Source organism: Trichosurus vulpecula, chromosome 9, assembly GCF_011100635.1.
Source record: "Trichosurus vulpecula isolate mTriVul1 chromosome 9, mTriVul1.pri, whole genome shotgun sequence".
Taxonomy (NCBI): domain Eukaryota; kingdom Metazoa; phylum Chordata; class Mammalia; order Diprotodontia; family Phalangeridae; genus Trichosurus; species Trichosurus vulpecula.
In genome coordinates this window covers 33,965,849-33,992,850 of record NC_050581.1, presented here as the reverse complement: position 1 = coordinate 33,992,850, position 27,002 = coordinate 33,965,849, and the positions used below count along the sequence as shown (strand labels likewise).

General features: G+C 37.2%; 1 protein-coding gene across 1 annotated transcript in view; it reads right to left on the bottom strand.

Moving 5' to 3' along the window:
• The window catches only part of TRPM3 (transient receptor potential cation channel subfamily M member 3), a 725,609-nt gene extending 704,360 nt beyond the window's left edge, over positions 1-21,249 (bottom strand). Inside the window, 2 exon segments of the mRNA XM_036738414.1 lie at positions 21,074-21,210; positions 21,213-21,249. Of these exon segments, the coding sequence (XP_036594309.1) occupies positions 21,074-21,210; positions 21,213-21,249 (174 nt within the window).
• Positions 21,250-27,002: the final 5,753 nt, after the last annotated feature.

Below are 27,002 nucleotides of genomic sequence, written 5' to 3'. Positions count from 1 at the left end.
GCAAAATGGGATTACACATGTCCCCTTGTACTTGTCTAGTGATTTCCCAACTCAGAACCTGTGCTCAAAGAATTTCCTATTATTGGAATGCCCCTTTCCTACTTCCCATATTTTGAATCTCTATTTATCATTTAAAGTTCAACTCAAATGGCATTGCTTTCAAGAAGCCTCCCTTGATTCTCCCATCTAGAAATTGCCTTTCAGTTCCTCAGAATAAACAGGGCACTTTGACTCTGTTATGCACTATAATGTCTCATCTGTGCCCTTTATGATTCTTCTTTTACTATAGGGCTTACCTCACACGTCACCTCTCTCTCACTCTGTCTCTCTCTCTCCTTCCCTCCCTCCCTCCCTCTCCTGTGAAATATTATTCACTTTTTCTAGATCTATTTTTTCTTTTTCTTTTTGCTTGTATAATTCCCTGCCTTACATTATTTTTATCTATATATGTGGCATATATATTCTATGGAATTTAAGTTCTTTAACATCAGGGACTGTCATTTTTATCTTTGTTTTATTACATCCTATTTAACACATACTAGAATAGGGTGCCAATGAGGGCAAAGGTTGTATCTTACCTAAACTTTGTCTCCTATAGCATCTAACATGGTGCTCTGTATATAGTACCAACTACCAATTGGACTTTTCAAACTAGATATCCCACAAGCATCTCAAACTCAGCAAATTCAACCTGGAGAACTGCTTAACTTTTTTCCTCAAACCCATCTGTTCTAACTCCCCCATTTCTGTTGAGAGTACCACCACTCTGCCAGGCTTGAAAACTCAATGTCATCCTTGACTCCTTACTACTCAAGATTCACTCAAAGATTCGCTTCTCAAATACAATCATTTCCCCAAAATTTATTGATTCTGCCTCCACAATGCTGCTCTCATATCTCCCATCCTGGTTCAAGGCTTCATTACCTCATTTGGCCTTAATTGGTCTGTCCACCTCAAATACCTTTCCTTCATCTTCCTTCCTCCATATAATGCCCAAACTTATTTCCATAAAGCACATCTAATCACATCATTCCCCTGATCAATAAACTCCAGTGCCCTTCTATTATTCCTAGATCAAATACAAAGCCCTCTCTTTGACATTTAAAGTCCTTCAAAACCTGGCCCCAACCCATCTTTCCAGCATTGTATGTTACTCTTATTTTTAAATTCTGAAACATAGGCAAACATAAGCACACATGTCTTTTCATCTCCCATCTCCATACCTTTCCATCGGACATACCCCATGCCTAGAGCACCCTCTCCCTTCATATTTGCCTGCTGGAATCTTTAATTTGCTTCAAACCTCAAAAGCTCCTTTGCATATATGTGTGTATTGTCTCCCTCCAAAACTCATTGAGGGTATTTAGCATACAGCTGGCACTTTAAAAACATACATTTGTTAATTGGTTAATAGGATTTCAGTATCTAATGACTTGAATTTGGACTTTGTTAAATGTCATATGTACATTTCCCATTTAAAATAACTTTTTTTCCCAAAATGGGAATATTCTGGCCAAAAGACTAGTCTCTTATTACATTTTCCCCAAAACAGAATTCATTGCAGGAAGATTTCTTAGCCATATTCATTCTGCTGCCACACTTGTTCCAAGCAGTATCACTGTTGACTTCATTTTTTTCAGAGCCAGAAAATTATAGTTACAATTTTAATGTTCTAGGACATTTTTTTCCTGAAAAAAAATCTACTTCACAGCTCTGTTAAGTAGGATTCTATTTCTACTGGCAAAGATATTGGTAAAAATCATGCATAATGGAAAAAAATCTAGACTTATAAGGCAAGAATTGTATTTTTTCAAGTCTATTTTTCAAACTTCAGGAGAATCCTAATACTATATTTTAACAATATCTCTCCTTACTTCTTGGCTGTCTTTTCAACAGCCTGCCCAGCAGACTTGCCACCAGGATAGGAGATAATGTCCTGTTCATTTCTAGAAATTCTTGAAAACTTGCCAGAAACCTTTCTGAGTGCATTCCACCCTCCCCTTCTCCACCACCACACTAATACTTCCCCTCTGTCCTGCCCCAATACCCATCACTAAATTCTGGAAGTTCATGATCAAATCAAGTTGTTATCATTTCTGAAGGGGTGTGGCAATCTATTCCCCAAAGGCCACCACCACACTCACCATCCCTCACTTTCTGGACTAAAGTGATGCTCTCTCATCAACACTCCGGTAAGTGTATTATCTCCCTCATTAGAACATAAAGTTCTTGAAAGCTTAGTTTATTTTGTTGTGTTTTTTATTTGTATTCCTAGCATAGTCCTTCTCATATAATGATTAATAAATGATTTTTCATAAACTCCATATTTCCAAGTAAGGCAACTGTTATGACAACTGCCTCCCTGGCATATCACTCAACCTCCTTGGCCTCAGTTTCCTCATTTGTAAAATGAGGAGTTTGGATTAGCTGGCCTTTGAGTTTTCTTCCAGGTCTAGGTCTATGATCTTATGATTCTATGAATAGTCAGTCAGTCAACAAGCATTTTTTAATTTACCAGGTGCTATGATAAATGCTGGGGTTACAAACACAAGTAAGCAAGAATACCCCTAACTCCAAGGGACTTACATTCTCATGGGGAAGACAACAGATGAAAGAAAGCAGAAAGCGTCATGGTGGGTAAGGTGGCTTTGGTGTGGAGGTGTCCAGGAAGTAGCTTTGGTTCTGGGCAAGACAAGGCAAAAGTTCATCTCTCAGAGGTGGGTGTCTCAGGGGCAGAGTCCAGGGTTGGGGTGGGGCTTGAGGGGGAAAGATGATGATGTTCTGAGTGCAGGTAGGAGATGGCCAGAAGGTGATTTCCCCAAGATATTCATATAGTGAACTTAATGGTAACTTCCCCACAGGAACAGTCTTTTGCCTCTCTTTGCATCCCCAGTGCTCTTAGCACAGTGCCTGGCATATAGTAGGTTCTTAATGAATGTTTATTGAGTTGAATCGGTAAGTTGATTCTACTCAAAGGTCACAAGATTGCAAGCAGTCTTATATTCACTATCTTTTGACTTCCAGGGGTACCGAAATGTCCCTATCAAGAAGGACACCACACCCTTAGATATATTGTCTCCCCTTCTTAGAATGCAAACTCCTGCAGCACAGACTGCTTTAGCTTTTGCATTTCTATCACTTGGCACATGCTAAGAGCTTAATAAATTTTTTTTCTGTCGTTCACTGACTTATTCATTTATTCATTCATTCATTTCTTAAATACCCCCAGTTAAACATTATTTTCAAGTGTCAGAACAGTGATACATACAATTACTTGACACACAGTTCACTTCACAGTTCACAGGAAGCTTCATGGGCTTCCTATAAATGTGAAGCTAGCACTTGATCCCAATTATCTCCTAATCTGTTTCCAATGGGCCTGAGTGTGGCATTAGAATGAATATGGCAAAGAAATGTTTCTGCAATCTTCAACAGATTCTCACATGACAGGAATTCAAGGTCCCTTCGCCATCCTGATTTCTTTCTTCTGGATGCTATCCAGTTTACCTATGTCCTATCTCTCTCTCGGAACTGAGCACAATACTTCTGTAGTCTGACTGGAGCTGACTATAATAGTACTGTTATCTCTTTTATTCTTGAGTTGCATAGTAGAAATGGGACACTCGTGCCTCTTCCTAAGGGAACTTTAGTTCTCTATAACATCATAGAACATTTCTGGACCCTGGAAAACTCTCCTGGATACCCCAGGGTCAATAGAAGTCCCAGGTAGTAACCCAGGAGATGACTGTGAGCAGCCCAGAATGGGCTTCATCTTCAACTTGACACCAAACATGTATTCTAAAGTTTCTGAAAGTGGGAGTGGGGGTGGGACATGAGGTGTTCATTGAACTTTGTTCACTGAAAATTGAAAAGCTTGTGCAATAAGCTATCCATTGCATGCAATGCCTCAGATGCTTTAAGGGTGTGTGCTTAAATCTAAATGTAAATTGTTGTGCTGCCTGTGAATATAAGCATTGCAAGAAAATATTTTGTAAACATATTAATATTTGAGTGAAAGAAAAAACACTTAAGTGTTCCCTGCCTTAGAACCCTACATAATATCTAATGCCCATTTCTCTTATACAGTTCCTCTAAGCACAGACTCAAGTCAATGTTACTATACAACTCCAAGCTGATTGCTTTTAAATTCTACTATGATGAAACTTTTCCCAACTTTCAGATTACTGTTGATTAAAAATATTTTCAATAAAGAGTAAATATCTTGTACATCTTTAAGATGTTAAATGGATAATTTTTCCATTTATCTGTCACTGCTTAGATCACAGAATTCTAGGACCAGAAATTATGTCAGAGATCTCATCTAATCCCCCATGTTTTATAGATAAGGGGAAATAAGAGAGAATTAGAATAAATTCTTTAAAGTCACACAGGGAAGTTAGTGGCAGATATGTGAATGGCAGTCTTCTCACCTTACGGTGATGATTACATCACAGGCATTTACTAAGCTCCTTCATTAAGAAGAAAAATTTGACTGACTTATGGAGAGATATTTCCTGTATTTAAAAGCAGCAAACAGTAAAGCTTTCTTTAATAGGAAACAAAAAACTGGAGCTTCAAGAAAGCTCAATGACTACCAACTAACTGGCATCACACTATCTTGTTTCCCCCAGTACCTGCAGCCAACATACAGGGAAGCAACTTCTTTGGAGACAGGAACAAGCCATTCACATCACCTGCCAACCAACACTCATGTGCAGAGCAGGCAAGCCATTCTAGATATAGTAGGAAGGGAAGCTGAAGGAGAGATGACTTGACAGGCAAGTCAATCATGCTACCACCCAACCACTTTGTCACTTTCCCTGAAATCTGGATGGAGCAATACTTGGGAATAGTTGAGTCTTAGGTCTTGCTCCCAAGACCACTGATCCTATGCCCAGTCCACATAACTATGAATGATGGGATAAATTGCTGTGGAGAAGTGATCCACTTTCTTCACCACAATTGATACTAACTGCTGATCAAGTGCCACCAATGGACAGCTAACCTCAAAAGCCATGGGAGTAGTAGAACATCCTGCAATAGCAACCGTGTTTCTAGCCCAATGGTTGTAGTCAAAATCCTTGGAATTATCTCTTAGAGAGATGTTGTCTAGAAAGAGAGCTAGTGAAGGCCCAGAAAATCAGGCTATTGCCCCCTTGGTCCTGGGCCCTATCAAATGACTAAATATTAGAATTGGATATGATTTTTATCAGTGGAAATGAAATTAAAGAGGCATCACCAGCTGCTTTGCTGCTATACCATGGCATCTTTCCATTAGATTTGCAGCTGAAATCTCCTACTTATATTGTCTACTCCCATTAGAATGTGAGCCCCTTGAGAGCAGAGAATGTATTTTCATTTTGTATCCTCCATGCTCTGCACATTTTAAGTGTATAATAAATGATAATATTCATTCATACTAAGTCCAATCCACTATGCAAGCAACTGGTGATACGAAGATAAAGAAATGCCTAACACTCCTTGCCATCAAAGAGTATATATTCCATTCTAGAGATAAACCAAGTTAATATAGGAAGACATAATAATTTGTGAACAGAGAAAATACTATTAATTAAATTGAGGATTACTAAGGAGATGAAAATGAAGGTAGTTAAGGAGTTTTAGAGGTGGAAGTGAGTAGGAAATATATTACAGATATGAGTCACAGTGTCCATGAGAGTAGGAGGCTAGATATAAGAGGCTAAATTTGCAAGATTTGGGACATAGACCAGTTTGGCTGGAGAATGTAGAGTATTAGAATGAGGAATAATGGGAAATGAGTCTATAAAAGTAGACTGGAGTGAGACTGTGAAAGACTTTAAAGGATAAACAAGAGTTTCTATTTTGTCCTAGAGGCAATTGAAAACCACAGAAGATTCTTCAGCAACAAATTATGTATGGGTAATTTAAGGAAATTATTTTGACCAGCTATGTGATATGTAACTATGAAAGGGTAGAGGATGGAAGTAGAAAGATCATATAGTAAGCCATTATAAAAATCTAGACAAAAAGCAATGAACTATCGCTGTAGCCATACAAGTAAAGAAGACAGATATAAAACAGATATATGAACAGATATAAAAGATATGGAGGTACAATTAACATACATGATGATTAGTTGGATATAGGAGATGAGAGAGAAGGGTCAAGGATAATTCTAGGTTTGTAAATGTGTGCAATTTGAAGGTTGGTGATGCCTCAATAGAAATAGAAGCTTGGAGGACATGGGGGATTTTTAGGGGAGAAGACAATTAGCTCTAATTGGACATGTTGAATTTGAGGTACCACTCTGAGGAGAATTATCCAACAAACAATTGGCAATGAAGGAGAAGAATTCAGGAGAGGGACTGTGAGTATACAGACTTGGGAGTCATTTGCATAGAGCTGATAAGTATCTAATGAGATGATACCTGGTAGAAAGATGGGGTCAAGTAAAAGGTTTTGTTTGTTTTGTTGTTTCTGTTGTTTTGGATTTAGTAGACTGAAGCATATATTTTATGCGGCAGGGAAGGAGCTAGTAGAAAAAGAAAAATTGAAAATGAGAGAAAGAAGGTGATAAAAAAACTGCAAGGACCCAAAAGAGTTGATTGTAGATAGGATCAAAGGAAAAAGCAAAAGCACCTCTCCCTTTGACAGTCAAAAAACAATCTCTTAATAAGAAACTAGAACAAGGAAGGAGAGAATTGGGGATGGTGTTAAATGGTTTTTGAGGCACAGAATAGGAGAAAAGAGGAATGCTATGACAAGTGGACTTTATTTTCTCAGCATATTAGGAAATGAAGTTCTCTGCTCAAATGGTGAGGGGCTGGATAATTTTGGTGAACTGGGGAGAGATAGGAAGGCGTGGAACAGCCTGGAGTAGAAATGTAGCCACGGAGTAGAAAGTGATCAAACAAAATCAAGCAAATAAGAATCAACGGATTTCTATGTGGTGAGGGTTCAAGGGAGTTTTGGTAGCATAAACTCATAGTGAACCCAATCAGCATGACTGCCTGAACTTGTCCAATGACCTTCATCATCCTGAGAGGAGCAATGGAAAATGTCTCCATCTAATGTAAGCACAACATCTAATCTAAGTGCAATATATGTGTCTACATTACCAAACTAATCCTGAAATGATACATCATTTTCTTTAGTTATATCCTAGACCCAGGCTGTCTAAAATGTGGTCCTGTGGCTCCAGGACTATTTATGAGGCCTGCCTACAAGCATAGAAATTTACATAAATGCTTTAGTAAACAAAGCCCAGCTATGGCAGAGCTCTCCCTAAAATGGCAAATCAAATATATTGTCTATTGTTTCAATAAAAACCTAAGGTTGGACAGCCCTGTCCTAGACCAAATATATTAGCCTAATCCTCCATATATATATATATATAAGTAAATGTGTCCTACAGTATTCTATTTCTCACATGCATATATAAATACCTGAATATGAATTTTTCTTCTTTCATTCATGGACTGTGCACATAGTAGGCATTTAATAAATGTTTATTGAATTGATACAATTCAAATGTCTTATATATGATGACTGACAATATGATGAGAAAATTATTCCACTTTCTTTCTGATTTTTGCCTGATGGAGGCTGATCTTCTGGATTCCCAAATATGAGTAAACCTTCTATATTTTGTATTCCAAATGAAAAAGAAAAGAATTTTAATGCAAAACCACTTCAGTTGCACTCCATAGTTTGCCTCTCTGTTTCTTAGTGAAAGCATTTCCCATCTCACCGGTTGGTGTCAAGGGGGAAGTTTTTGAAGTCTCCCATCATTAGGCTTGCAGAAAGCATTCTATACCTTCATAGATTAAACTGTCAGGCCATAATGTTGAAACTCATATTTTTCCCTGCCTTGATATAATACTAGAGAGCACAAATTTCTGATAGAAGCCTCTCTGACAGCTCATTCTCAGTAACATTTTCTTATAGCAAGCAGCTAAATAATCATATAGATTACCAAGACAAGTAATTATCAACTTTCTAGTCACATACATTATCTAGTCTTCCCTAACACAGGGTAAAACGAATGAAAACAATTTATGATTGTGACCTTTTCACATGAGATTTATTTAGATTCAAGACTGTTTTCCAGGAAGAATCTGATAAACTGAAATTCACATTAGACTACTATAAGGGTTATTTACTGTATATCACTGTAAAATAACCAAGTGATTGTGAAACAAAGGTCCAAAGACACCTTTGCTCTTTTAAACAGAAATGCCAGGAGAGATGTGCCAAGATTACCAAGGTTTGGGTTTACAAATTCTTATCTTACTCATCTGCCCATATCTGTAGACATTTGCTAAGAAAAAAAAGCAAGTACCCCCCTTTCAAAGGACAGAGAAAGTAGTGCTGGCATGCATTTTAGCTTATTGCTAAATAGTGTTCTCTTTATTTCATCAGATAAATAAGCCCACTAAATTAGTAAAAAGAAATCTATCAAAGAGCTTCCACTAAATTAGGAAGCATCCTTCCTCTAATATAATCAATGAATGAGGTGTAATTTTTTATTCCTCATTTTCTCTTTGAGTAAATACTTTGGAAGCAGACATCTGGCACTATAAAATCACTACTTATTCCTAGAGTAACCAGTTGATTATGCCTTACTTTTTCCAGGTACAAAATAATTTATTCAATTAATTACTTGAAACCTTGTCTCATGGAAAATTATCTCAAGTTCAAGATTCCTTAATCAATCAAATGAACCAATGTAACCAAATATTGTTTAAACCTTATTAGTGCTGTAAAAAATGTTAATACTAATACTATAATCTGAAATTTAGGTTCAAGTGTACTGGGAACACTTTTATTTAATTTGTCATTAACGTATATTGAAGCCATTTTATTAGGGAAGGAGATGTGTAGACTGACATAATCATTGTCCTCCCTTACCCCCATGACTCATTGCTCCAAGATGTCATCTATAGCAACATTCATCTATAGGTAACATTTATAGGAATCACGACCAAGGAAAATATTAAGTTTTGGCTAACACTTCATCCCATTCCTCCTTGATCTCTTCCCTAGAGGAATCAATCCTCCCATGAGATTTAAACATCCCTCCAAGTAGATTGTGATCTCCATTAGATTATGGTCTCCTTGAAAGAACTGTCTTTTGTCTTTGTGTCCCTAGCACTTAACACAATGTCTGGCCAATAGTAAGAGCTTAATAAATGCATATTAACTGACAAACTGATCACAGGTCTGTAGTGAGCATTTAAATGAAAGCAAGCTAAGCAAGTACTTTCAAAGAAAGTGGGTATGTCTCTTGGGTGGGTCCTAGCACTAATGGTTTTCAATGGGTGAGAAAGCAATCCTAAGTAAATCAGAGATAATCTTTGTTAAATTTCTATTGCTTTCAATACATTTACCTAATGAAAGATCTTTTCCATCCTTCTGCCATTATCTATCAGCTACCTTTCTAGAGGGTTTTTCTCAGAATTCTGAAAAGATCTTTGGAAAAAATATATTGTATCTTAAGATTTTTTTTAAGAAAAATGAAAGATGAGGTTTGAAATATTTCATAGTGATATTATCACCTCGAGTCAATAGTATTTGGCATTTGGATATCACTTTTATTTAATTCAACAAATATTTATTAACTACTTACTAAATTCTAGGCACTGTGATAAGCACCAGAGATGCAAAAACAAAGGTAAACAATCCCTACTTTCAAGGAGCTAACATAAAACACACAGAAGATTTTCCTAACAATGGTGGAAGAAATGCCAAGTAATAGAGAGGAGAAAAATCGCCTGGAAAGGAGTCAATCAATTAAGGATTTATTAATCATCTAGAGTACACCATAAATGGTGCTATGCTCTGAGGATGCAAAAAGGAAAGATGAAGTGGCCTCTGCTCTAGAAGACCTATTAGCCTAGCCTGAGGAGACAATCATGTATATACAAAATATACACAAAATAATTGACGGGGGAGGCAGAAGCAGCCAGGAGCATAAGGAAGGCATCTGAAAGGTAGAATACACTCAGGTTGGGAAGGGCCTTAAGCACCAAACATCTGAGCTGATATTTGCTTCTAGAGGTAATAGGGAGTCACTGCAGTTTACCGAATCTGTAACGATCTGATGTGTCAGAAAAACACTTTGGTATCTGTGTGGAAGAAGCATTGGACAGTGGAGAAACTTGAGGTGGAGATTCTAATTAATTACTACTTAGCATTCCTATAGCTCTTTAAGGTTTATAAAGCATTTTACATAGGTTATCGCATTTGCTTCTCATAACAACTGCACGAGGTAGGTGTGATGAGCATCATTTTACAGATGAGGAAAATGCAGCTTCAGGGAGGCTGAAGGACTTGTCTGGGGTCATAAAGCTGGCAAATACGTCAAGCACAATTTGAACTCAAGTATTCTTGATTCCCAGTTCAGCTGGCAATTAGGAGGCTAATACTATAGTCCAAGATAAAAGGCAATCAGAGTTTAAGCTAGAGTGGTAGCCATGTAACTGGAGAAAAGGGAGAGATTCAAAACAGGAGGCATAAAGGACAAATGCACCTCAAAATAGCTAAGATGAGCAAAGATTTTAAAGGGATACATACAAAAGACACAAAGATGCATGATGTAATCAAGAACGAATACAAAAGAGTGGAGTGGACTGGCTGAAGTCCAGAAAGAGCTGAGGTTGGAGAAAAAAATTCTTGAGACTAAAAAAGGGGAATAATCTTTAAAAATTAAGATATATTTAAATCAGTTTTGAAATTTTAAAATAATTTTTAAAAATTACTTTGAGATCCAAGGAAGATGAAAAAAGTGCAGTGTTTTATAGATCATGATGGATATTAGTATTATATACAATTAAAGTTTGTCTTAAATCTCCAAGAGGGCTTTTAGTTATGTTCAGAGCAAAAAGGGTGGGGGGGGGGAAGTCTTGCTTTTTACAATGTATAGTGTAATAAATAGTTATAGATTATAGACATAAATGAGAATTTATCTCTTACTTTACATCTATTCTCAAAGATAGTTATTTTCAGGGTAGAAAAAGTAAAACTAATACGGCTGGATAGACCTGAATCTCAAGATAGTAAAACAGATTATGAATATACCTAGTTGCTCTAACTCAGTTTAAGTCTCTTGGTGTGGACAAATAATATCCCAGGGTCCCATGAGAATTTGTAAGCCACAGTTGCCATTATCCAACCTGACACTAGCTGTGTGACCCTGGGCAAATTATTTAACCTTGGTTTGCCTCAGTTTCTACAACTGCCAAATGAGGATAATAAAACACCTACCTATCAGTTATTATGAGGATCAAATGAGACAATATTTGCCAAGTGGTAAGCACAGTTCCTGGCACATAGTAAGCACTTAATAAACGTTACTTTCCTTTCCTTCTTTCTTCCTACCATGTTTTTTAACTGGAGAAGTTTGGGGAGAGAAAGGTTAGAAGAATGAGACAAAAAAAAAGAACACTATTAAAAATGTTCTGAAGGAAGTTTGGAAGGAAGCAGTGTCAAAGCTGGACAGGTCTGGAAAAAAATATGGAATTTTTACACACCATCTTTAAAAAATGCAAGCAGTATGCAATGGGGATTCGTGGTTCCATGGGCAATCCTTTTTTGGGTGTCCTCTTGGGTACATGAAAAAATGCTCTTTTTTGGTGTTTAGATTTAGAATGAAAAATAAAATTTAAAGAAGTAAAGAAAAAGAAAATATACCAATCTGTTCGACATATGGTTGGAAAATCATATAAATGAAGGATAAAAGGAAAAATGAGCAAATAAAAGAATTTGCATTTTAGCTCTCCAGAATAAGGTCTATCACAACTCATCTAAAAAGAACTCCTGATCTCATCATGAATAGGGCTTAATCTGTATATGAATTTTTACACAGGAATAACAATAACTCACATACATATGGTATTCTAAGTTTGTCTAAGGGCATTACAGAATTAATATGCTGACACTTTATTTGCCCCTTAGGCTTAATGGTGACAAGACTAAAATTCCTCCTCTCAACCAACCAAAATAGGAGTAAATATCCAGTAGAATACTTTTCTGTATGGAAAAAAAAAACAATTAAGGGTTTCTGTTGTATTTAGACAACTTTTCCATTTAAAAATACATATATGAGGGAAAAAATGATGGAATCTAGCTAGTTTAAGATCTGTCTGGAGAATTCTGAGTTGATGCTATGAGAAGGGGAAAGGGCAAACAAATTTGAGGATGTAGCGCTATATCCTTTACCCACACAGCAGATCTTTCCTCCTAAAGGAGGTATTCCAAGAATCCAGCAAACCAAGATTTCAAGATTTTGGTCACCTTCCCATTTAATCCCCAGAGAGCCAGAAGCTTTCCTTTATTCTAACACAACTGAGATTACCAAAATGAAGACTTCTCCAGAGAGACTTAGGTTGACTCATAATTTCCATAAAGCTACTTGCATCACTTTCTCAAAAAGCCACCTGTCAGACAATAGAGAATGCAGAATCCTGAGCTGAGTCATACATTTGAGATATACTATGTAGTACGCCTTCCCCCTACCCCATTCCAGGACTTGAACTGGCTAATATGTAATGACTACCATTTATGTATCACTTTAACGTTGGTCAAGCCTCAGTGATACCTAGGAAGACAAATTTACCTGTCTACAATGGGATCTCAACTTCATGTCTCTTGTTACCCTTGCTGCCTTCCCTTTTTATAATTGTTACCATGTTGTTTTCGTAATATATTTTCCAATGGATATCTAAGGATGTGGACTTTAATGCTGGCTGGGTTTTCGTTTTTATGCTGTTTAGAGAATTTCTGAATGTCTTTTTTCTAGCTATCTTCTTCCTACCATGGCTATGTTATGTACCTCCACACACACACAGACAGGGAGACAGATATACATACACATATAAAATATATGTGTATGTATATATATATATATATGTACGTATATATGTATATATATATATATATATATATATATATATAGAGAGAGAGAGAGAGAGAGAGAGAGAGACAGAGAGAGAGAGAGACAGAGAGACAGAGAGAGATGGAGAGAGACAGAGAGAGACAGAGAGAGAGAGAAACAAAGAGAGAAATAGAGACAGTGACAAAGAATTTGTCCATCACTGCCACCTACTTTTGTATTTAAATTTCAAAATTCCCCCCCTTTGACCTAAAGATCCCACTGCTAGAGATATACACCATGAAAGTCATTGACAAAAAAAGGGCTGATGATACCCAAAAATGCCTATAGAAGTGCTTGGGCAGCAAAGACTTGAAAATAAAGTATATGCCCATTAGCTTGGGAATGACTAAAAAACTGAAAGTAATGGAATATAATCACTGTGAGAAATGTTGAACATGATGAATACAGAGAAACATGAAATGAGTTACATGAATTGATGCGAATTCAAGCAACAGAGCAAGGAAAATAATATACACAATGGTTAGCTGCCACAAAACAATAAAGAAATCAATGTTGCACAAAGAACAAGCTTGGCTCCAAAGAAAAGATATAAAAAGATAGTTCCCCAAATTCCTTTGTAGTATTTTGGAAGAAACAGGGGGTGGGAAGATAGGTACAGGTATATAGAATGATAAATATAATATTAGATTTTTCTGATGGATTATGGTTTTGCTGAGGTTTTTTTCCTCCTTTTTCTTTTTCTTTTATTTTTAAAAATACTCTATTATAAGGGATAACTCTCTGGGAGGGATACAGGGATAAGTTTAAGTGATGTGAAACGATCAATACAAATCTAGTTAAAAAACCACAAGATTTTTCTGCTTCAAGGAGATTACTGTTATTGGTCGAGGGGCAAACTCTATCCCTTCTTCCCATCATGTCATTAAAAACACAAGATTTTTACTAAGTATCTTCATGAAACAGCAAGCTCCTCTTCATCCAGCAAGGTTATTATATGGAGTATTCTAGAATCATTTTTAGAGCTGGAAGTGACTTTAGCTCCCAAAATGATAAGTAGTTTTCAAATAATTAGAATAAGTTGTAGATATGTTAAACACAACGTATTCTGAACATAACTTAAACTTCCTTTCATGCTTCAGATGGTTTTTGAGGATCATATATCATGTGTACCTGTCATCATCATATATCAAGATAGTAATTATGATAATAAAAGTAATGATGTATCATATATACACAGTGTTTCATAATTTCAAAAATGCTTTCACATGCTTCATCTTATTTTATCCACAGAACAAACCTTAATATTTTCATTTTATAGAAGAGGAAACAAGCTCAGAGAGTTTAAAGCGTCACAGGGTATGCAGTGGAGCTGAATCTACAAATCTGGTCTTCTGACATCTAGTTAATATTCTGTCCATCACACCGTCCTAAGTTACCATGAAGAAGACATATAACCATATTCTAGTATTGTTGCAGAGGGTATCGAATGCTGCAGTAAATTATTTGTTTACTATGATATGTTGCAAACATTGCTTTTCTTCTTTAAAAACTCTATTATCAGCTCATTTCCTTGTCTTTTGTCTCTCTCACAACAGAATACAGAAAGTGCCATAGGAAATTTCCAATTATCTGAGTTCCCTAGCTCATTAGGAAAAAAATGATCTGTTAATTGAGATGCAATAAGAATAATAGACCTGCTCAAGGCCAGCTAAGTCTTAAGTGTCTGAGTAAAATTTGAGCCCAGGTCCTCTGACTCTCCAGAGGCAGAAATTCTCTTTCCACTGTATTCTGCTGTCTTACATGGCCTTTGTGAATGAAGAGGTTGAAGTAAAGCCTAATTAAGAGAATTTTTAGAGTTAAAACATCAACAAGCCTGGTACTAGAATGTGCTGTTCAACTTACCTTTCCAAACTTACTATACATACTCCATTTCTTGCTTCTTACGGTTTGACCAAACTATTCTTCTTGCAAGACTTTGCACACTCCACACTGCATCTCCCATCTCTATGCCTTTCTAAAGGTTGTGCCCCGTGGTTGGAAAGCATTTCCTCCTTACTTTCACTTCAAAGCAGAGTCCAAATATCATCTCCTAAATGAGGCATTTCTTCATTGTCTCAACTGCTTGCCTTGTCTTTTCCCACAAATCCTACCATCTTCTGAATTTCCCGATTGCTATTCCCTATTGGTACCACTATCTCCCATTCACCCATGCTTACAACCTATGAGTCATCCTCAACTCTTCGTTTTCAGTCCCCACCCCTATTCAAGGTGGTAACAAGCCCTGTCAATTTGGCCTTCATAACATCCTTGCTATATGTCCCTTATCTTCTTTGTTATTGTCACCATGGAGGTCCAGGTCCTCATCACTTCATACCTGTACTTATAATAGCCTGCTAGTTGGTCTCGCTACCTCAAATTTCTCCCCACTCAAGTCCATCCTCCACTCAGCTGTCAAATTAATCTTCCTAAAACATAGATTGACCATGTTACTCCTCTTTCTCCCCCTTCTCCCCACCCCCCGCAATAAACTCTACTGAATCCCTATGTCCTCTAGGATGGAAAAAAACATCTATTTGGCATTCAACATCTTTCACAACCAGGCTTATTCCTTTAGTTCCAATCTTCTTACACTTTACTCCTTTTTCTTCTACTTTCCAAGTACTCTGAAATACAGTTATGCTGGCTTCCTTGCTATTCCTTACACAAAACACTCCATTTCCCACCGCTGGGCATTTTCACTAGCAGCAGTTAGTTGCTCAAATGCTCTCCCTCCTTCTATGTATCTCCTGGATTCTCTAACTTCCTTCTGGTCCTAGCTAAAATCCCACATTCTACAAAATCCTGTCCCCCTTATTTTCCCCTCTATTGATCATTTCCAATTTATTCCATATACAAGATGCTTATACATAGTCATTTTCATGTTGTTACCAGACTGTAAATTTCTTGAGAATAGACACTATCTTTTGCTTTTCTTTATATCCCTAGCACTTAGTACAGTAAGTAACTGGCACATAGTAGATGCTTAATAATTACTTGTTGACTAACTCCTGTCCAAAAAGAACATGTATTGATTTTAAATACTAATTTTACATACACATATTCCTGTACATGCTGTCTTCCCCAATAGAATGTAAACTTTACAAGAGCAGTAACTTTTTCTCTCTTATAAAAGATACATCAGATCTTCTTGGTTGAACAACAATAACCTTGCATAAATTAACAACTCTAGAATATCAGAGATGAATGACATTAATATGATAAATGCTAAGAATAGTCTCTTGTTAAAATAAACTCTATTGTTTGGCATTAATAGTAAAAATAAATCTTCCAACTCATTAAACAGATGTAAAAGGCAAACAGAAAAGAAAAAAAAAATCAGCAGGGTTCTATTTTAAAAACTGTTCATCCCAAAACATCCTCTACCCTTTTGCCAGCAGCATGTGCATTTCAAGGAATTCACATTTAAATGTTATTTCTAAACATAATCAAATTCAAAATTTGAGATGGCTGTCATGCTCAAAAAAGTACAAAATACAAAAGCAAAAATTTCTAGTTCCAGAATAAAGTTTTAAGTATAGCCCTAAAGTAAATGGGTTTAAATTATTCTTCAAATGGAGTACTCTCATTTTTCAGTAGAACCACTTTTCTCTATCAGAAGATGAGAAACTAACAAATAAATTATAAAACTATTTCTTAACATGAGAGTATTGTTAAACTCAGAAAAGACTGGCATGTCTGGAAGAAAAGCATCAGAAATAAAATTGGATGGAGTCTAGCCTTAAGGTACTGGGAGTGACTTATTTTAACTAAATGGAATCAAACCATCATGCCCTGCTTTGTATCTACTGGCAAGCCAAGTACCTGAAAAATATGCTTTGGGTCATAATAGTACCAGGAAAGTGAACAAATGTTACCTGGTGAATCATTGAAGTGTTCAAGTTCATTTAGCCATTTTCCACAAAGTCCTAGATGCCCAGTTACTAAATCCAATGAACAGAATAGGTGGTGAGCAGCTCCAATGTCCTGCTCTGATTCTTCATTGTGCAGTGGAGGTAAACCTAGGTTCTCCAGGAGTATAAACAGAGGAAAGCTCTGACAGTTCTCAGCAAATGGTTGACTCTGGGACTGAGCCATTCGGAACTTTGCTGGACTGATCCTTGGATGACAGCCTGTTGCTGGGTCCTTACTGAAAGCTTTTCCAACTTTGTATGAGACGCCAGACCTTCTTATGTGCCATTGGCCCCCACCTAGGGAACCCAGGGTCATGGCCACATCATGATGACACATGTATGTAAGATTTCAGGGGAGATTTTCATCCCCTTCTCTCTGTTTTATTATCTTTGCCACAAACATTCAGCAATGCAGAACATCTTAAATTTTAACTGGTCAGCCAATCATAGGCAACAAAAGATTCATCCAGCATGGTCCTTTATTCTAATTTCAATTGTTATCAATTATATAAATACATTTGTGTGCAGGCTATCTCAAAAGTTTTAGTGTACTTTTAAGCTTCAACAGTTTAAACAAATACACACACAGTGATTTTGAGCAAAATTCCTTTCTCAAGGCAGATGGACCCCTCTGCAACTTATAGTCTTAAAGAGTTGCCTTGAAAAGTAAGATGTCAAATGACTTGACCAAGGGTACACAGGGTGAGACTTGAACTCAGGTGTTCTTGATTTTAAGGTTTGCTTTATAACTATTATGCTGTACTCTCTATCACTCCCCTCTTTCCCCCCACCCCTGCCATGAAAACCTTGACAAATTCTCAGAGAAGCAGAAGGGAAAAGGGGGGGCGGAGATTTGAAGTGGTCATCAAAAGAATGAGATTTTGCTGTAATTTATTTGAGAAGCAGCATGGCATAGTGAATAGATCACTTCACCTGGAGATAGTAAGATCTGGGTTAGAATCCTACCTCAGGCATTTTACTAGTTGTGTGACCCTGGACAAATCATTTTACCTTTTTAATTCTCAGTTTCCTCACCTGTAAAATAGGAATAATATTAGTACCTATTTCACAGCTTTGTGGAAAAGATAAAATGAGACATTATATGCAAATTGCTTGGCAAAGCACTATATTAATATTAGCTACTGCTATTTTTCATCAAGTCTTTCCTTATCCCCTCAGATTCTAGTACCCTTCTAGAACTATGTTGTACTTATATTTATTCTGCATATACATATATTAATATATATTGCATGTATATAGATACATATGTATATATATAGTATATATGTATATGTGTATACATATACATGCACACCCCAAATTATTTATATATACACACATATGCACATGTAACGTTTGTTAGATATAATTCTATAATGTGTACACACATATATACAAGTTGTGTATATGTATGTATATATATATATACACGCATATATCTAATTTCTTGCAGTAGAATATAAGGAGATGTCTACCTGCAAATGCCTAGAAAACCCAGGGTGCCCCACAGTTCTGATATGCCAGGGTCGTCTCAGTAGACTATAAGCAGCTTATAAGTAGGGATAATTTCATTGTATCTCCTGTACCTGGCACATAGAAAGTGCTTAATAAATATTTGATTTTTTAAAAAGTTAGTATATGGATTCTATTTCTGATTTATCCGCAAATGCTTAATGGTTTGTCCTTTATGTTATGCATTATATTCATTTTGTTATTTCAAAGTGAAATGTGTAGTTTTAAATTTAACTAAAATGACTCATGCTATACAACTTAATTTTGCTTGTTTTAAATGAAGTGCCCAAAATAAATGGATTTTGAAACCATGCAAGCAGATGAGCCATAGAAACACTGACCTCTGACTCAATTTGCATACATGAATATTTAAGAAATTAGGTCCTATTATGTCAATAACATGTCATCCACACATAAAATGAAGGATAATAGTAATAACAAATATTGAACAGTGACAGAATTATAATAATTGATACTACAAGGAAATGTATAATCAAAAAAGAAGATACATTAGACATGGTGAGAAATTGAAAGAGAGTCCAAGCATATCATTAATATAGTAGGCCTCCAAAATGCTAGCTGAATCTCTGAACTTTTGGGAGGACAGGAGCAAGAGTCCCCAAGGGTGAGGTACAATCTGTATCATTAGAGGTACTATAATGATATCACAGAACCACTTGACTACTCAAGTATTGATAATCACTCGTATCACCCAGCCCTCTACATTTTAAAAGACGATTTCCTTATAACAAAACTATGGGATAAGTTGTATGTGTGTTATCATCTCCATTTTATAGCTGCAGAAAATGAGACACAGAGAGGGTGAGGGGTATATTCATATTCACCTAGCTGGTAAAAGTGTCAAGGGCAAGACTTGAACTCTAATCTTTTGACTCCAAACTATAAGTTATTTTGAAACAATGTATCCACCTCAAAAAAGTTAAGTTGCACCAAAGTGACCTCTTGGTTTTGGAATCACAAAACAGAAATCACAAATGATCAATCTATATACTTAACCAGTAAGTGTCATCTAGCTTTAAATCAGGTAAGAATGAATGGGAATGCATGGAGAGCTTGGCTTAGACCCCAAAAACATTATTGTTAATTTTATTATTGACAAAGCTGAAAAAAATCTTCCTATACAAAGACCTTTCTTTGGTGGAGGTGATATTAGTAGGATGAATTTAGCCAATTGCAAGTATGTTTGCTATTAATTTTGTGTTGTGATATTTTTTCTCCCAAATTAGAGTCCTTTAACTTGACTTGCATTAGTGTACGTGCTCATTCTTCTGGTGAGAAATGGACACTTTCCACCACCTCCCTCCTTCCTGGCCTCATTCTCATTCCCTACCACACAAACTCCTGGGCAGTAAAAGCAGTTGTCTCCAAGGATCCTCTCGTCCTGCCAAATAAAGCTCTTGGCAGGGAGCACCTTCCATGACAGTCTGTATGCTGGTCCTTGGAAAAATGGCATGCAATTCCAGTGCATGCCTTTTGTTAAAGTATATGGGCAATACTATTTAGTTCATTATAAGAATATGAGAAATCAAGATAATGGGTTGAAGAATGAATGCTATTTCATGTTGCCACCAATAGCCAAGATCAAATTTAACACAATCTGAATATATCCTCGGAGAAAAATATTTTGAGAAGAAAACTGGTTTAAGATTAACTTCACAAACCATGAATATCCATGTCACATTTGTGATTGTGTGGCCAGGGCTAACTACATAAAAATCTTACACTTAATAATGCAAATAGAACACATAAATTAATAGATTTTGGACTGTGGTCTTTTTTAGTTTTAAAATGGTTAGGAAATGCTGAAACAACTACATTTTTTTTAAAAATAAGCAACATAGATGCTTTTATTCAGGGGGGAGACTTAATTTTATACACTTCATTTTAATTTTCCCCCATGTGAATCAGATGATTTGAAACGGGCTATTCTAAAGTAGTGGGCAATTTTCTCTAAGATGCTATCTAGGCTCAAAAAGAGCTAAATTTTGGAATACTGTGTAGCAGCACTAGTTTAGATGCTGCAATATTCTTTTATGTAATGCAAATAAGGAGACCCAGTCACGCTCATGGACCATTCACCATATCTGCTTTACCGTACTTTCACACTACTTTGTTATTGCAAAAAGTAACTTGATTTGACTTAGGAGATCAAAATTGTTAACACTTGGCTCAAAAAGAGGGTACCAGAAGCATCAATATCTGATAAGACTTGCTCTGTGTTAGCCCTTAAATGGGACTGATCAAGAACTACCTACGGATTTAAAGAGATCGGTAGACTCCTTTGTTCTCTCACCTAGGTTCAATTAAAAAAAAAAACTAGGATAAAGGCAAGGGGAAAAAATACCTGGGACAGACACTTAAGAAACCTCTCACAACGTAGTAAAAAATTTCACTCCCACATCAGTCTTTCCCCCTCCTAAATAAGTTCATCTAATTCCATTTTATAAGAAAGAGCTAAGAGGACAAAAAGCCAATTCAGTGTACTCTCAGTGACCACATTGTCATTATCAAGGGTCCCTCAGAGCTCCAGAGGTGGCACTGAGGGACCCTTCCAAAGCAAGGAGTTGTAAAAGCAGATTGGCATGCATTCATGTTCTCCAAAAGGTGTGTCTGTGCCTGAGGAAAGTTGAGTATTTCCAAGGACCACAACGGCCCAAAGTGAAACACCTCGAAAAGGAGGAAAAGACCAGGTCAAGTCAGTACATTACAATACCTTAAGAAGCCTGACAGATGGGAGAAAAGCGGCATGGCATAGCTTCCTAATGGTCCAGTTTAGTGGGCGATGAGCATCAGTTTGATTCATGACTCTTTCCCAATTCCACCAGGAAAAAAAGGAGCTGTCCACCTGCAAATGCCTAGAAAACCCAGGGTGCCCCACAGTTCTGACATGCCAGGGTCATCTCGGCACACCTGCAGTCCCGTCAGGGCAGGGGGTTTCCGGAACTTGGAAGACTAGTAAAGGGGTTCTGCCTTAGCCCCCGATCCTCCTTAAGAAAGCAACCTCCTGGCTTGGAGCAGTGGTGCTCATGCATACCAAATGGGGCTGAATGGAAGCAGCCAGCCTGCTGCTGCTGCTGCTGCTGCTGCTGCTGCCACGGAGGGGAGGGATGCACGGTTTTAAAGGAGAGGGACAGCCTGCACAGAAAAGCCTGCAGTAAAGGCAGCCCACCGGCTAGCGCTTGCACTGTCTCTCCTCCCGTCTCTTCAGAAGAAAGGCAGGTCAGACATGCTGGGGGAAGATGAGCCATTTGCTTGGCTCTCCTGGTTTGGCGGGGGAAAACCGAGCCTCGGACGGAGAGCATAAATAAAAGCCAGTGCTGGGGGGACTTCGACTTTCTTTCACAATGCATCAGTGAGGAGCTATAAACCCGAACAGGGGGAGGGGCTAACACACCCATCCAGAAGGGATGGATCTCCCTGATAAGACCTGATAAATTCTCTCCCTCTGATTTAGCTGACACCATAAATTGAAAGCCATGCTAAAATAAAACTAAGTCCACTGCCCTGGCATGTCTCAGGATTTTTCGTTGCAACCATCAGCAGTCTTTGCTCTGACAAGGATTTATTTTTATTTATTTTTTGTTAGATGAACTCAGTTATGAACGACTTACTCTTTTCATAAAAACTACAACAGTGTATTTATATTTCTCAACGTTAGCAATGAAAAAATGGTATTTATACTAGAGCCTCCTAATCTTACCCTCTAGAATGCTATTGGAGACCACCATTTTTTTTCAAAACTTTAAGCCTTATGATTTCTTGTAGGAGGTGAGCAACAAAGGAGTTTCACTTAAGCTTTGCTCCCAACAGTTTCTACCTCATTCTCCTTTTCCAATGAAGGTTTCATTGCCTGAGAAGTTAAAGCATGTAGTCACTAAGGCTCCAGTTGTGGGGGGATTATGTTTTTTCATCTAAAAGCTGGAATCAGTTTCTTTCAATGATAAGGGAATTTGATAGCCACAAGACTGATAGTAGTAAGAGGAATTTTAGACTTCCACTCAAGGTTCTCCAAGACTCCCATATTGATCACGTTTCCTTTTGGTTTGGGGGGCATTGTCTCAAAGGGAGCAATCAGGAGAATTTTATACCCTGAGGACTCTTTCATTTCTGCTTTTTCTGCTTTATGTCCCTCCCCTTTATAATGCTTATCTATTCCTAATTAACTCAAAGAAAACTTTAATTGATCATTCCATGATTACTGCCCATGATTTAGGGAAGAGGATTAGCAAATGTAGTACTATACTGAAGCTGTGCTGTCATCCATAGGTTACAAAGCACGTCCATCCCAGATTCCACCTGAAGTTTATTTCCAGAAGTAGTAGACAGTCCTAGAGGCCTCATTATGGCAATGTTTTACATATACTAGAGTCCTATGATAGGGACCTAAGGTTATCAGGATGGGGAAACTCTAGGGTGATTGCTACTACTAATTTGGAAATCCAGTCCACTTCAGAATTTAGCACTATAAGACGAATGTATCTTACAGGTTTCTGTTAATGAATTTTATTTGTTGTATTTTAATATATTCAGCCAACACTTAAGTACCCACTATGTGAAAGAACTGACTTATTTTTGCTTATGTTATGTTAATAGTCCAGAAGTCCAGATTCAAGTGGAAGATCACTAACAGTCTAGATCAGGCCACTTTATACTCCCCAGGTCTGTGCAATTCACATAGCAACCATAATGAAATCAAGTGAAACTCATTAAACCTGAACACTTTCTAAGAGTGATCATAAACTGAATAAAGCTTATAAAAGAATTGACAGGGTTTCGTAAAGATGATTATGATTTTCATATGATATATAGAATGCAGCAGTGTTGTTCAACTCGGGTGTAGCCAGGATTAGAAATATCCTTCTTTGGAACAATGCCTTCAACAGCAGCAGCTGGTTCCTCCTTTTAGGACTCTTTTTTGAAGCACTGGGAGGTAATTTGAATTACCCATCCCAAATGCCCCAGAGGAAGATAAAGGAAACAGGGAAAACTGGGAATAAAATGAAAGTATTCCTTTGTCTTAACTCTAAGAAGAATGCCAGTGTGAGTGGGAAATACATTAGCCCAGAAAGCCCATAGAAGGTACTGTCAGCAAGAAAATCCAAATGGCACTGATTTACCATAACCTTGTATGGGGTTGAAGATGAGAGACAAAGTAAGACAGGAGTTTCCCCACAGAGTTAAGAGAAATTTGGTCTGAGATCCACACAAAACATTTTTAAAGTAAAGGAGTCACTCTGGCCTAATGATTGAGTTTGAGGTGTGTTTATTACAGTTAGGTAAAGTGGGGGGTAGCTCCAGTGGTCGTTCCATACAGTCCAGTGACAAGAACATGGATGCTCTGGGGAAGAAGGATGCCATTTTTTGGTCCAAGGCATAATTGTAGACATCAACAAAGCATGGGAGCCACCCAACACTCTGCTACTAGGTAGCTGGGAATAGAGCCTGAGGAGGCAGAGCTTTGAAGAACAGTAGTCCTAGAAAATAAGCTACCAGGAGTGGAGCTGGTGCAGTTGATATCTACCCAAGAAAAGTCAAAAATGAGGAAAATGAGTGGGATTTGGGAGAAATAATCACCCTTGTTATGATTCTACCTGGGAGCTGTGAAGACTTACAGAAGGCAGAGAGATGAATGGATGGGAAACAGCAATCCTGGACCTGCAGGTAGGCTCTAATTGTTAGAAAGTTCCTACTTACATGAGTCCTTGATCCTTACATGAATTGCTTTTCTTTAACCTTCTACTCTGTACAGACAAGCAGATGTCCTATCCATTCTCCACATGGCAGCCTCTGAAATGAAGCACTTAGAATTTACTATAATCCTATGTTCCCCTAAAAAAGTAACAGAGCTCATTAGGCAACAATCTTTATAATCTTGTCCCACACCTCTTTTTAAAACTGAGTATGTTTTTTGGTCAAATAAAACAGCTAGGCATTGTGAGGGAAACAAAAAGATTTATTTGTAGGGTACAATGATAGTAGTAGTCAATAAACATTTCTTAAGCACCTATCCTGGGCTAGACACTGTGCTAAGCCCTGGGAGAATCAATACGTGATAATATTGTTAGAGGAAGGTACATTTTAAGAATCCCCAAAGACTGTAGTTTGGCCCCCATGTTGCCACATTGAAGTTACACATGCTTTATTTTGAAAATGTTCTTCTTTCATTGAGTAATTACAGGCCCATCAAATCTACAATCTCAAATGCCCTGCTTTGGAAATGCTTTGGGATGCCCCTTAAGTATAAAAGGAGCTACAGCAGGGAAGCCACAGAAATCAGCAAGGAAATTACATTGAGGCCAGGTGGCAGATAGCATGCAAAAAGAAAATTATAGAAATAAATGTGTTTGTTGCAAGCAATAGTTGCAAAGAATTCCTATATAAATCTGCCCAATTTATGCTAATGTAAATCCCAAATTCAAAGACATCTGGACATTCATTAAGCAGATGTTTCCTCACTTTTTATATGTATAGAAGGCACAAAGTGGTAAAGAATGTGATAAGAGGCTGACTTAAGTACTAAGAATTTACCCAGTGACATAGTTTGTGAATAATTTCATTCCTCTCAATATACCATAATCTCAATAATAAGTCAGCCAATTCTTGTGACTGTCCATTATAAGCAGGATGATTGCAGCAATTGTTCCCTTTGGCATGTGCTTTATAGTAATTCTCCATTTTGCCTAAATGCTATTTAAAGCCATGTTTGTTGTTATTCTTTACTTCAAGCAAAATGAGTTAGGTATAGTTAAAAAAAACCCTCTTTGGAATCTAGGTCTGGCATGTAGTAAGTACTTAGTAAATGCTTGATTTGACTTGTTTTTACCTTAGGAACATGTGATTTTCTACCTTAATATTTTAGAATTTTGCTGTAAGATTGGGATTAGATTAAATTTATAATCTAAAATTAGGACAACCTTGGTCTCTGTATCTGTGTAGTTGCTGAAGTGCCTGGAAGTTCTCCATTTATGATACTTTGTACAAAGCATGTAGGGTTTGGGGACCTTAGTCTCCAAGAATAAGTGAAGAAAACTTGAAATCTATAAAACAAAATTTCTTCTAATTTCTTTATCACCCTCTGTGTGCACATGTATGTATGTATGGTTGGATGTATGGATGTGTGTGTGTTTATTTATCTATGTAAGTTTAACCAATCTCAATAAGAAGAAATTCTTCCACATATGAGTCCCAAATCTACATCTCTTCTGGTTTATGGGTTGTATCATCTCACTTTTCTCAGAACACTTTGGTCTGTTTAGAAGCAGCTTGCTTTCATACTTCATCTGTCTACCTGCTCTCTGTTCTTGACTCCCCACCCCCCAAAGCAGACAGCACAAGTTAGATATTTTAGGCAGTTCACCATTTGATGGAATATTTTACCCTTCTACATGTACCTAAGGGAATACAGTCCATGTGCTCTTCTAAGACCATTTCCTACTCCTATCTCTCAATGTCACAATCTAGGTATCCTTTCTCCACAATTTGTCCCACTTCTAGAATTAGCCAAGCAATACATCCAAAGATCAACAGAGATGGACCATTTCCCTTGAGTTCTTAATTAGGGATCAATAACTGCATTACTGCAGGGTCAGGAATCGTTGGTTCTGCTTGCCCACCCCTTTCTCATGGTAGATTGTGATGATTAACAGTAAAACTTTCATGAACATGCTGCATTATCAACACACTTTTAACTCTTCACCAATAATTAGGCAGGACCATTTCAAGATGTTAGATATTTAACGTTACCAGCACAAACCCATTGATTCTTTTTTTTAAAATTAACCGGGACTAAATCTTAGGGCCAACTTTTGTTCATATAATTGCAAATTTGGCTTAAGTTTTTAAAAAGAAAACCTTGTTTAACTTTACAATAAGCATCATATTCTTATAATGTCTGATGTATTATAAATTTGATGGTATTTTAGTCTTAAGTTTTATAATCCCTTTGTGAATTCCCAAGCATTTACACACTGCCTTTCTTAGAGGTCACTTATGCAGGAATGGGAAAATACCTAACATTTGATTGCTTTTAAAGATGTCATTAACTTTATATTTAGTACACTCAATAAAAAACTTTCAATGACAGCTTGAGACAAAAATTAAAGAAGAAACAGACATTTATAATACTTGGCTAAAGGAGAGTCCATTCAACTCTACTGCTTGGGCTGAATTGCTTTATTTTATTCACATCCTTGGACATCTGGGAGCAGGTGAAGGGACCAGGCTGTTGTGAAATTTATATGAACATCATCTGGAGCATACATCTTCACTTTCCACTCTCCTTCCACAATTGCAACCCCAACCCTAACACCACATAAAGCAGTTCAAGTCACAGTTACTGGCCTTCCTGCTTCTAACCAAGAATTAAATAGCCATTAAATCTTAGAAGCTCAAGGGACTTTAGAGTCATTCAATAAAACTCCCAACATTCCCCAAATGTGCTCATACAGCCTCTGATTGAATATATCCAATAATGGAAGACCCGTCACACTATCATGGGGCAGTTTTAATTGGTGGGAATTTGCTGAAGTAGATTCCCAGACCCACCATTCACTCATTGCTCATCCCTGATTCTCTGAACCTGACGTCTGCCTTTAAGGTTCAGGCGCAACATTCTCCACCGAGACTTTCCTTCCCTACTAACA